This window comes from Pithys albifrons, chromosome 18 (assembly GCF_047495875.1).
Source record: "Pithys albifrons albifrons isolate INPA30051 chromosome 18, PitAlb_v1, whole genome shotgun sequence".
Taxonomy (NCBI): domain Eukaryota; kingdom Metazoa; phylum Chordata; class Aves; order Passeriformes; family Thamnophilidae; genus Pithys; species Pithys albifrons.
Window position 1 is genome coordinate 8,258,222 of NC_092475.1, and position 12,038 is coordinate 8,270,259.

The following is a 12,038-nucleotide window of genomic DNA, read 5'->3' on the forward strand; positions in this document are numbered from 1 at the left end:
TTCCTCTTTGACAGCAAAGACTTTTAAATATAGGCTTTCATCAACAAGATTATCACAGACTATCGCAGAAAAGTCAAAACTCTCGCTCATGGCACTGTGGTCAGTAAAACCAGTCACCTCCCTGCTGCAGAAAAAGGCTGAGAGGCTGCTAAAAAACCTTTCCAAAGTCAGGTACAAATCATATACAGTAGCAGGGAGAAGCAGCCCGAGCTGACAGCCCCATCGCTGACAGCCCTCTACACAACTGCTGTTAACAGCTACGGCTCAGGAATATCAGCACGACTGTTTCTGTGTGCCCACACGATTCTGAACCATCGTCCAATTTGGATTAGAAAAAAAAAAGAGGTATATTGCTAAAATTACCATAGTATAGATTTTTCATTTGTATTGCCATAGCAACAAAGGACCTTTCCTGAAATGAGACCCCGCAGTGCCCCGGGTGAAGTGCACAGTGCCCACAGTGAGAGACACCCCTTGTAGCACTGAGCTCAGAGGTGACTGTCACCATCCTGCACGGAGGTGCGGATCATTGCAGCAAATTCCCTCCAGGAGCAGATCCTCGGCAGGGAGGAAGAAGTAGAGCCCAGAAGTATCATGGTCTCTGCACCCACCGGAGACAACAGCACACGGGACAGGAGGGGTTCACACGTTACAGTTTGTGACAGAACGTGAGCTGCTGGTGATTCCTTAACCCTGGCACCAAGATTTAATTCACCGCTTTCAAATGGAGATCAAACCCCACACAGAGTAACTTCCACCCAGACGTCAAACAAATTTCATTAAAAAGTAGAGGTATGGAATACTCCCCAAATCCCTGACAATAAATCAAGTCTGTTAATTGGCGCTGGACGCTGTAGGGGTGCCCCGGGAGTAAAGCCCAGGTTTGGCTCTCCTGGAGCCGCTGCTCTGGCTCGGGGGGCAGAGCTGTGACACGGTTTGCGCTTTAATGGACACCTGTAATCCCCTTCCCCAGCCAACAATCACAATTCCCGGGAACGGGCGAAGCACTCGAAGTTTTCCCGAGGCTGCTGCCGCCCGGGATGCCACCTGTGCACCGCCGGAGCTCCCGAGGGGGCCGGGGCGGCAGGGGCTGCTCCCGGCCCGGCCCGGCCCGGGGCTCCTCCTCGGCTCCAGGAGCTCCTCCTCCTCCTCCCCCGGCCCCGCGGGCCGGTCCGCGCGGAGCTGCGCGGCTGCCGTGGCCGTTCCGCGCCATGCGGCGGGTCGGAGCTGCGCCGGTGCCCGCCCGGGCCGCCCGCCCGGCTCCCGCACCCGCGCCCGGCCCCGCGGCCGCCCCCGCCCGCCCCGCCCGGCTCCGCGGAGGCGCAGCGCGGTAGCGTGGCCGGTGCCGACCCAGCCCGGGGCGGCCGCGCTCGCTGCCCGTGCCCGGCGAGCGGGTAACTCGCAGGCAAGTTCCCAGGGAACTTTTTCCGCAGGAGCGGCGCTGGGCCGCGGAGCTGCGGGCATCGCCCCGCCGCGAGGCACAGCACGGCCGGGATGCGCGGGCCGGGGATGCGCGGGATGGGGATGGTCGGTGTGGGAGTACGCGGGATGAGGGTACGTGGGGTGGGGATGCTCGGGGAGCTCCCGGGGCGGGGAGCGTGGCGGGAGGGGCGGGGGGTCCGTGCACGGGTTGTAGCAACAGGTTCTCTCCCGCCGCAGGGATGGAAGAGAGGGACCGTCCGGCCGCGCCGTCATTCCCTGCCCGAGCCGCGCTGGCTGCGCCGCCAGCAGCGGGAGCGGGGCGGCTGCTGCCCGGGACCGCCCGGCTCGTTCCTGCCCTGCCCCGGCCCCGCCGCAGAGGAGGCTGACGGCGCTCCGCAATCATCCGTCGGGCTCGGTTCGTGCTGCTCGGGCTTCCCCTTCCCGGCTCTCCCGCTCCACGGGTCCTGTGTCTGCACAGCGCAGGATGGAGGCTTGTGTTTCCAATTTCTTCTGCTTTGCCTAATCTGAAGGTCCTTTCTAGCTTTAATTTTAAAATAATTAAGAAATGTCTTTTACATTGATCTCTTTAGTGCCTTCTGCTCGTTGGCAACTGACACAACCAGTGAACTGTTCTTGATAGACAATGTCTTTGTAGAAGAGTTTTTTTCATTGGAAAAGACTTGGGGAGGGGGGCAAGGACAGGACAGGCATAAAATAACTCCTCTGTGACTAAGTATCTTCATTTCAGTGGCAAAATATTTACCTATATAAATAATGATCAAATACTTTATTTTTGAAAAATATGCTTAAGGAATTGTTTTGAATGTGAATTGCTCAAATTTGTTGACATAAATACATTTCCCAGCAGGAGAGTAAATACAGTTAATAGTCCTAATGTATTTCAGAACATTCTCCTGGGCATATAAGTTATCTGCAGTTATTTCACTTCTGATTATTATCAATAGAATAAGGCTCAGCTCCATAAAACCAAACAGTGAGTAACATATTTGACATAATTCAGTTTGTACGTTGTCATAAGATGCCGTAACTGCCCAGCTCAAGATGAGCAATATATAGAGATAGCAGCATGTTTTTTCAGCTTATCTGCTTTTCAAGAGAGTTTTGTTTCCTATTATACATTGACCTTTATCAGTTTTACTTTGATTCCGCTGAAGTGCACTTTGCAAGCAGAGTTGAAGTTTGAGATCTGTTCTTAGACTGCAAAGAGCTGCATGAGTGTGGCTTGGAGTATGTCAGGAGGTACTGGCTGTGGTACAGCATGGAAATCCTGTGCCAGGAGAGACCTGAATGTAACACTGCTGGAAATACTGCTTGGTTAACTAAGGAAAGACTACAGGAGGAAGGGTCACTGAACTGTAAAGGAGTTTCTCATTACATTATTTCCAAATATCATTATATTAATATTCAACCTGCATGAAAAAATGAAACTTTTTTTTGTAAACCTAATTTACAAATGGTAAAAAGCAACAGAGATGAGTTCTAGACACTGGAATTGATAGACAAGTCTACGGGGGAGTTCTGAATCTTCCTTGCATGCCTGTTTTCATCCAGGCACAACTTTGAATTGTCTGCACCATGGAGCAGAGCAGGACTCCTTGCAGGAGCTCTGATTACATCAGAGATGCACTGCAGAATTCAAAATACTGCAGAGGACACTGTGGGGGGGGAACAACACTTGCAGTGGAATTTTAGCATGTTACTCATGAGTTCTGTTTCTTTCCCTCAGAAGGGCATCTTTAATAATTCTTTCCCCATTGCCTGGGAGTCTGGCATCCTTCCTGAATTTCGGCTGCAAATAAGGGCAGTACAGATTTCTAATTTGATTTCTTCACCAGACATAATGGATATCATCTTGTGCAGGACAGATTTTTGAAAATATGTTCTATCTTGCTTCCCATGCACAACACCCCACTTAGAGTCCCCAAGAGCCCCTGCTATAGGCCAGTTGTTCCTGTTACCATAGGTTCTAGAAGCCAGAACAGTTACCAGGGTTGTATAATGTAATGAGAAACAGTTATTGCCCCGGGAAGCTTACAAACAAAATAGGAAAAGATGCTTAGGGAAAAGTGATTTGCCCAAGATGAGAATACGTTATCAGCAGGAGAGCTAGAAAGCTGAACTGGGCTTCAGTAACTCCCAAGCATTCCAAAGGCAGAATGTTGCCTCAGACAAGGAGGGATTTTACCACTGGGCCTTAACCAGAGCAGAGCAGGGGATTTTACTGTTACAGCATATCCTTAAAGTTCATCTTATTTAATTGCTGGGAAAATTGTTGCTATAGGCTGATATGTTTGTGTGACCTCACATTCCGGAGTGTTGTCTTTAATCCTTAACACATTTCCTATCAGCTGTCCCCAGTGTCATCAGGCTACAACTTGGGAAGAAAACAGTTTGCTTGGTTTTAAAGCTCAATAGCAAAAAATCCTTCCATGAATTAGATCTCTCCTATCTTAAAGCAGTACTGCCCATCATTCTGTAGAGGCACCTTCTAAAGGAAAACAACAAACAGACAAAGAAATGTATGGGTTTATTTTTCTCCTTCCTGTCAGGCCACCTTTTTTATTGTCCTTTATTTCCTCCCACTCTTCCCCCACAGATCTGATCCTACATGTGTCTGAGGCAAAGAACATGTAAATAACTCATGCAGGGCTTCAGCTCCTACGTGGATCTGTAGGATTGCCAGCTCTGGTTATGGAGAAGGAAGGAGCCACCTTTTATCACTGCAGTCACGCAGTGTGTCACACAGGGGATCAATTTGTCCAATTTATTGTCTTGCACAGGTCCAGAAGGTGGGAGCAAAGAAAGAAATTCTTTTTTCTTTGCTCTGTTGTTTCCCAGTTGCTGCCTCAGGTTGCAGTGTGTGTTTGACACACGCAGAACATCCACATTCCCCTCTCCCCGTTTCTTCCCATTGTGTCAACAGTGGATGCAGTGGGAGATCAAACCAGTGACAGAGATGAGCTGCCTCCTCGTTTTTCCTGGCTGAGATTCAAAGCATAAGTTGTTGCTAACCAACATCATCTGGTATTGCAGAAGGGAAGATGGTTAAGAGCTCCCATTTATCCATAGTCTTACATCAGGCATCATCTTTATTCTTCTTGGGCCATCCTTGCCTTAGACATGGTTAAGGCAGAGGGGAAAACACTTGTTTCTAAATAAAACAACAGTTGCTCTAAGAGGAGGAGCCCTACATAAACAGACCTCAGGTAGCCCTGTTTTCCCATATCAAACCTATAGCTTGGACTCCAGTGGCATTACTGTGCTCATATCTTGGGACTGCGTTAACAGAACAGCAGCTCTGAGATCAATAGGAATGCTTCAGTGATGGACTGTATGGAACTGTTGAACTGTTCCTCTGTTCAATGAGCTCGAGTTAGCACTGTCTGTGCCAGCTCTCCCTCTCCTCAGATGCCTTCATTTACCCAAGTACTGCAGCTTGTCCAGTGGGCAATGCCAGAGTGCCATCACCTGTCATGAACTCCACTGGTTATCCCAGTATTGGCTAGAATTTCCTAGAACATGACTTTTTAATATTCATGTTAATGTTCTTTCTGAAAAGCAGACTTTCGGTTCAGCAAGCTCAATTCTTTCTTGAGGCAAGAGAGAGACTGAAATCCATGGGAACTTGATTTGAGTGCAGACCTGCAGGGTTTTGTCACTGTTTGCACCCACTGTTACTTCTAGAGGAGTTTCAGAATCTCCATTCTGGGTGAAGGGGACTTTGAGAGTCATAACTCTGGAGTGAAGACAGAGCCACTCAACAATACAAGCTGATAAGGCACTGAGAGCTCAGCACAATTCAGATTTTGGCATGGAGAAGAGGTTACTGTCCAAATAGCTGTGCTCAAGTCACTATCAATAGTAACAGAGACCTCACTTTGTGGCACACACACAGTGGCAAAGCTCAGCTCTTTGCTTACCTCAGGCCAGAAAATGGTACCACAGCTCTCGGAGGATCTGAGACATGCCTTGTCCATTCTTGTGTATTCCTGTAGGCTTTCTTGTCCATGTGCCCTAAAGGTAAGTAAATTAATGATTTCCTTTTAGCAATAGGGAGGATTACATCTCATCAGGAACTGTAGTGACAGGACAAGGGTGAATGGTTTCAAATTGACAGCAGTTTTAGATAAGATGTCAGCAAGAAATCCTTCTCTCTGAGGGTGGTGAGGCCCTGACACAGGTTGGACAGAGAAGCTGTGGCTGGCCCATCCCTGGAAGTGTCTAGGGACAGGTTGGACAGGGCTTGGAGCAGCCTGGGCTAATGGAAGGTGTCCCTGCTCCTTGCAGAGGAGTGGAATTAGATGAACTTTAAGGTCCCTTCCAACCCAAACCATTCCATTATTCTATCTAAGTGAGGAATCAGGAAATACCACTCCATCCAAAGCTGACCTGGGCCCACCTGTTTGTGTGTCAGGAGCTGCTTTGTTCAGTGTAATCCCTCTGGGGACTTTAGGAGCAGGACTGAGGGAGCATTTCATTGAAAGCAGCATTTTATGTTCCCTTGAAGCAAGGAGAGCCCGTTGCTCTTAAACTGAAGTGCCGTATGGTGAGCCCTTTGCTGCTGTGTATTCATGGGTTTTTCTTCTCCAGTAGGTATGCACCACTCCTGGTGTGGTTTATAAAGCCCAGCTTCTGAAAAGGAGGGTTCTGTTGTTGAGGAAGTGGCCCTGGCAGGGGGTGTGCACCCCTGGGGTGTGCAGCCACAGGGAGGTAAGTGCAGCCTGGGAAAGAACAGAACTGAACTGCTGCTGAAGCCACACAAGTGTAATATTTATTCCTTTCCTGTGAACTAGAGGCCAGAAAGTCTAAGCCTGGTAAATAAATACTCTTCCCAAGTGAAGCCCAGCGACTGCATGAAGCCATAGCCGAGTGTGCAGGTGGGAGCTCCTGGAGCAGCACAGCCCAACCCTCCTGTGCAGGGACAGGCTGCAGGCTGATGAAAAACACAGTGAGTTGGGGAGGCCAGAAGTTTAACATTCTCAGCTCCTGCTTTTTACACCCATTTGAACTCTGTTCACTTCATTCCATAGACTCTACGCCAGTGTTGTGTGAGCAGAATTTGAATGGGATTTTCCAAGTTGTTGTAAGAATTTTTTGGTTTCTTGCAAGCAGAGGTGAAGGCACTTTGGCTCTCAGGTCCTGCTCAACACCCTGTAACAACAGAGCCCTAATACTGCATGTGGGGTTTTGGCTATAACTGAAATAATACCCAAAGTTTGGGTAGAAATCCTGTATTTCTTTGCAATCTCTTGTAAATGAGGCCATGAAAAGGGAGTTGCCATGTCATTAAATGTGTGTAAACTCCATAGAAACATTTATGTGATCACCAGTACAAATGGGCTTTTTTCCCCCAAACTGTTTCCATCTGGCCTTTAAGAAATTAGCTTTGTTACTAAGGGTTTTTTATAAGAGTGTATTTACTCAATTACAACATAATTGACTTCTGATTCTTTCAATATACTTCATGAGTACTAAAATACTCAATTTTTATGTGTTAAATAAAACAATACAATTTCCTTTTTAACAAAACACACTTGAATTGTGTTCTTATGTGAAACTGTCATAATTTTTACATCTCCATTCTGAACCAGAAACATCCTGCCACATGGAGGAATTATTCCTGGTTTCCCTCTCTATTTACTGGGAACTGGAGAGGTCTCAGTGTGACAAATATGCCAAGCTGAGCTCCTGGACACAGGAGCAGCCATTGATAGACAAACCAGCTGGACAAACCCAGCCTTCCCAGAAAGGTCTTCTGTCCACACTTCTGACCACGCTGCTGTTTTCTTCCCAGTTGTTTTTCTCATCCATAAATGTTTTTGAGCTCAAATCACTATATTGGTTGAAAAATCAAGAACAGCCTCTCATCTACTCACCGTGTGTGTTTTTTGTTCCAGAAGACACTTGCAGAAGCAGCAAAGGGATGTAAAGTTGTCTTCCAAGATGACTCTGATGCCTGGAGAAAATTCCGACTATGACTATAGTGCCCTGAGCTGTACTTCAGATACTTCCTTCAACCACACGTTCTTTCCAGAGTCAGAAACCCTCAAGGGAGTCTTTTACCAAAGAGCCAGGCTAATTCCCCCTCAGGAGGATCTCCTCAGAGGCTTTCACCCTGATGACAGGAAGCACCACATTATTATAAATGTGGGGGGCATAAAGTACCTGCTTCCCTGGACCACACTCGATGAATTCCCGCTGACTCGTCTGGGACAACTGAAATTCTGTAATAATTTTGACGACATTCTCAACATCTGTGATGATTACGATGTGACATGCAATGAATTCTTTTTCGACCGCAACCCAGGGGCGTTCAGGACAATCCTGACCTTCCTGCGGGTCGGGAAACTGCGGCTCCTGCGTGAGATGTGTGCATTGTCCTTCCAAGAGGAGCTGCTCTACTGGGGGATTGAGGAAGACAACTTGGACTGGTGTTGTAAAAGGAGATACCTGCAAAAAATGGAGGAGTTCACGGAGCTAAATGAACGGGAGGATGACCTCCTAGAAAATGAAACAACAGGTGAAACAGTAGAGGAGACAAAAATTGGTTTGTGCATGAAAAAGTTGCAAGACATGGTAGAAAGGCCCCAGTCTGGCCTTCCTGGAAAGGTGTTTGCGTGTTTGTCTGTTTTGTTTGTAACTATTACAGCAGTGAACTTATCCATCAGCACCATGCCTGACCTGAGGGAGGAGGAGGAAAAGGTAAGTTGGCTTTTCAGGATGGAAAATGGTATGTGCTGGGAAGAGCAGAGCAAGTCCGAGGTCTGAGGATATTGATCTCAACAGGGATCTTGCAGCTGTCCTTAGAGGGGAAAAAATAGCACAAAGAATACTTGAAATCTTACATGGCTGTTCAGCTACTTGTAAGAGAACTAATCATACCCAGTTTTATGTCCAAAGAAAATTTTGTTAGCATACAGCTGAATATTGCCTTGTTGGGTTCTTTGTGTTTGCTATTCAGAAAGGCTGAAATTCCCTAGCAGTACCTTCTGTGGAATAAGAAGTCCCTTTCTAAGTTTTGCATTTAACTTGTTCCAAATCGCCAATGTGTTTCCCCATAGCAACAGCTCCAATTCCTTTAATATTTTGGGTTGAAGAAACCCACACAGAAACCTCTCTTCCTGTCACTGCACCAAGTGAAATAGTTACTACCCAGTGCCGGTTACAAACTCCTCCTCTTTCCTGCAGGGTGAGTGTTCCCAGATGTGCTACAATATTTTCATTGTGGAGTCTGTGTGTGTGGCGTGGTTTTCCCTGGAGTTCCTGCTGAGGTTCATCCAGGCAAAGAGCAAGTTTGCATTTCTGCGGCGGCCGCTGACGCTGATTGACATAATCGCCATCCTGCCCTACTACATCACGCTGCTGGTGGACACCACCTCGGGGGGCTCCAAGAAGCCCAGCTCTGGGAATATCTACCTGGACAAGGTGGGGCTGGTGCTGCGGATCCTGCGGGCGCTGCGGATCCTGTACGTGATGCGGCTGGCGCGGCACTCACTGGGGCTGCAGACGCTGGGGCTCACTGCCCGCCGCTGCACCCGCGAGTTCGGGCTGCTGCTGCTCTTCCTCTGCGTGGCCATCGCGCTCTTCGCGCCCCTGCTCTATGTCGTGGAGAATGAGATGGCGGATTCCCAGGAGTTCACCAGCATCCCTGCCTGCTACTGGTGGGCCGTGATCACCATGACCACCGTGGGCTATGGGGACATGGTGCCCAGGAGCATCCCCGGGCAGGTGGTGGCCCTGAGCAGCATCCTGAGCGGCATCCTCCTCATGGCATTCCCCGTCACCTCCATCTTCCACACCTTCTCACGCTCCTATCTGGAGCTGAAGCAGGAACAGGAGAGAATAATGTACAGGAGAGCACAGTTCTTACTGAAAGCCAAGTCTCAGATGAGCAATGAGTCACAGGGCAGTGAGGTTTTATTCACCACTCTCTCTTCCGAGACCAGGGACAATGAATGAAATTTAAGTTACTACTTCTCCTGCTGTTGAGTAGTTTTGTTGTATCAGATTCCCTCTTCTAATTTGCTTTGGAAGCATTTTACAAGGGTAACCCTCATACTAAAATGAAGAAAAGGAGCTATAGCCAGGAACTGATGTGGTTTAAGAAGTCTGTTGTTATGCTGTTCCTTTCTCCCCCTCAGTAATTGTATAGGACAGATCTTGCACTGAGATCATGCAGTGGGATTTAAGGAATTAGAAGTTCCCTGACAAGAAAAAAAATAACAACAACATATAATTAGGTACTTGACAGGCTGTTTTGCCATTTGTAACACATTTTTTCCAACCAAATCACAATGTATATAATCATTAAACAGGCAGCCATTTCTCTCGTTCTTCTTGTATATAAATAATGTAAATACAACAAAATTAATGGCTAAATTCTCTCGCACTAACACGCCTTGGAGCGTAATGGATGTTTGTCCCATTGTGCTTTAAAAGAGGCGTCAAGTGAGATTTGTCACTCACAACAGAACCACCTATTTGTTTGTCAGACAGCCCTAAACACAGCAGAAAAGAGGAATGGAGCTGTTTATAGCATAACCTTGCTAAAGATGTAAATACTTCGAGTTCCCCAGCTTCAAAACTTAATTGACATTACAGCATTGATACTTTGCCATCGAATGCAGCATTACCAGAAACAAAGCCTTGGAGTTTTGTAGCACTTAATATTATTACCAAGGGGTGAGTAGCTGCAAATGCAATGCAATATGCATGAGGAGATGCCAGCCTTCCCAGCCATCTGTCCCGGGTTTCGCTGCACCTCAGCTCTGGGAGGGAGCTCAGAGAGGACATTTGCCAGGGGAGTCTCTCCAGGGCTGGGCAAATCCATGCTGGGCTCCCATTCCCACTGAGCACTCGGTTCTGTAAAAGGAGCAGAAAATATGTGGTCGTGGGAAGTTGCCAGTGAAGAAAAAAATAAAATACCATTTGAGTCACGGAGTGGGGGGGCACTGACAGCTTTATCCTGTCCTCAATCAGGAGGGACTCAGGGCTGAATTAACTCTACCTTTGCCATCCTTACACATACGGCAGTAATGGAGAAAGTTTTAAATAGGATGTGAAAAAGCAATGAAGGTCCTAAACCACAGCCATGTGTTCTTCAGCCACAGGGGAGTCTTGGTCCAGCTTCTGCAGAAGTTGGGGAGAAGCACATGAGTCATGAGAGGCTCAGGTTTGGCACAAGCTTCTCTGCAGGTTAATGACAGACCCCCCCATATATTTTAGAGGGAATGATACTGGCTTGATAATAGCTCTGAGTTAAAACTCTAGAACTTAAAAAAAAAGGTAATTAAATCCACTGGTTTGATTTCATGTGTGCTTAGAAGTAAAGAGAAGCTAATCTGAAGAGTTTTACACACACACACACACACACACACACACACACACACCTTTTTGATTAAATTTACTTATTAGCAGTTACAAACCTGGGGAATTTAGAAGTTCCTATCACAATGATCAGTGCTTCTCTACCTTAATTTTGCCTATACTATTTCTTATTATCATTCTAGAAATGCCAGAATGCAAGATTTATGATTTAAATTAAGGCCAAGGACACAAACACTGTCCTTTCAGAAAAACTAAAATTAGTTCCTCAGTCTGTGCTGTTTGGCCAGGCTCACACTATGCTGATTTTCTTTTTTTTTTTCAATTTACTTTAAAATACAATGCAAAGGTGTTCTGATAGGTTTGTTCCTGAGGGTAATTCCAGAAGTTTTAAGATGCACTAAACAAATAATTAGGGCTCCAGCATTCCCCAGCCTGTGGTAGGGAACTGCTTGTGGAACATTTCTACAGAGTGCGAAAATATCCAGCCTAAACTCTTGGCAATTAATTCTGTGCCAAAGCTACAAACGAACCAGCTTTTCACTCTTCTTCTTCAGCTTTAATTAGAGTTGGACAAAAAACCAGGAACATCGTGACAAGAAAGGGACACGTTTTCCATTTTATCCCCATTTTTTTAAGTTTCAGAGCGGTTTGCTCGTCTGGAGCATTGGCTGCAGCACAAGTGCTATACATCTTCTACCTTGGTGTCAGCGTTCGTTATAAAAAGAACTGGTAATTAGATTGGTCCTGTGAGCAACAGTTGCTTATCTAAGAATGTGTTTGACAGGCTGAGCCATAAATAAGAAGCTGTAAGTGAATATAAGGAGAAATCAAGACTTACCAAATAAAACCTAAGCTCATTTCCATATTCTGCTAGTTAATAAATGCTGTAGGGTCATCCATTTTCTCAATGTCTTTACATTAATGCTCATTTATTTCATGTATCACTTAATTTTTACATCCCAAAAGCAAAGCTTGATTCTAAAGCCCTTGTCCAGGAAAAAAAAAATTAAAAATATCACCATGGAGTTGGGTGTTGGTTGAGCAAAACTGTGAAAGCATCCTGCCTGTTGCAAGTTCTGCCTATGCCAGGGACAAATAAGCTGTGAGGATGTACCTACCCCGTGTAATTTTGTTCTTGGCAACAGCTCCTTGTAGGGATATGGCCATGTTTTACTCTGAATCACTGTAACAAACCTGGCTGTGTTTTACAGGAGGCAATACAGACTGCAGTCCTTATGCTAAATAAATCCAGCCATGAGAGCACAACA

At 46.5% G+C, this 12,038-nt stretch overlaps 1 protein-coding gene across 5 annotated transcripts; it reads left to right on the plus strand.

Annotated features, from left to right (window-relative positions):
* Nucleotides 1–1,165: 1,165 nt before the first annotated feature.
* Nucleotides 1,166–11,669, plus strand: KCNG1 (potassium voltage-gated channel modifier subfamily G member 1). Of its 5 annotated transcripts, none has more exons than XM_071572958.1 (5): nt 1,166–1,405; nt 1,660–1,952; nt 6,034–6,153; nt 7,341–8,145; nt 8,632–11,669. In XM_071572958.1, the coding sequence occupies exons 4-5, from the start codon at nt 7,387–7,389 to the stop codon at nt 9,400–9,402; spliced, it is 1,530 nt and encodes a 509-aa protein (XP_071429059.1). In that variant the 5' UTR covers nt 1,166–1,405; nt 1,660–1,952; nt 6,034–6,153; nt 7,341–7,386; the 3' UTR covers nt 9,403–11,669. The 5 variants fall into 5 exon arrangements, with proteins under 5 accessions (XP_071429059.1, XP_071429058.1, XP_071429060.1 ...); XM_071572957.1 differs by having other exon boundaries at nt 6,037–6,153; XM_071572959.1 differs by having other exon boundaries at nt 1,660–1,837.
* Nucleotides 11,670–12,038: the final 369 nt, after the last annotated feature.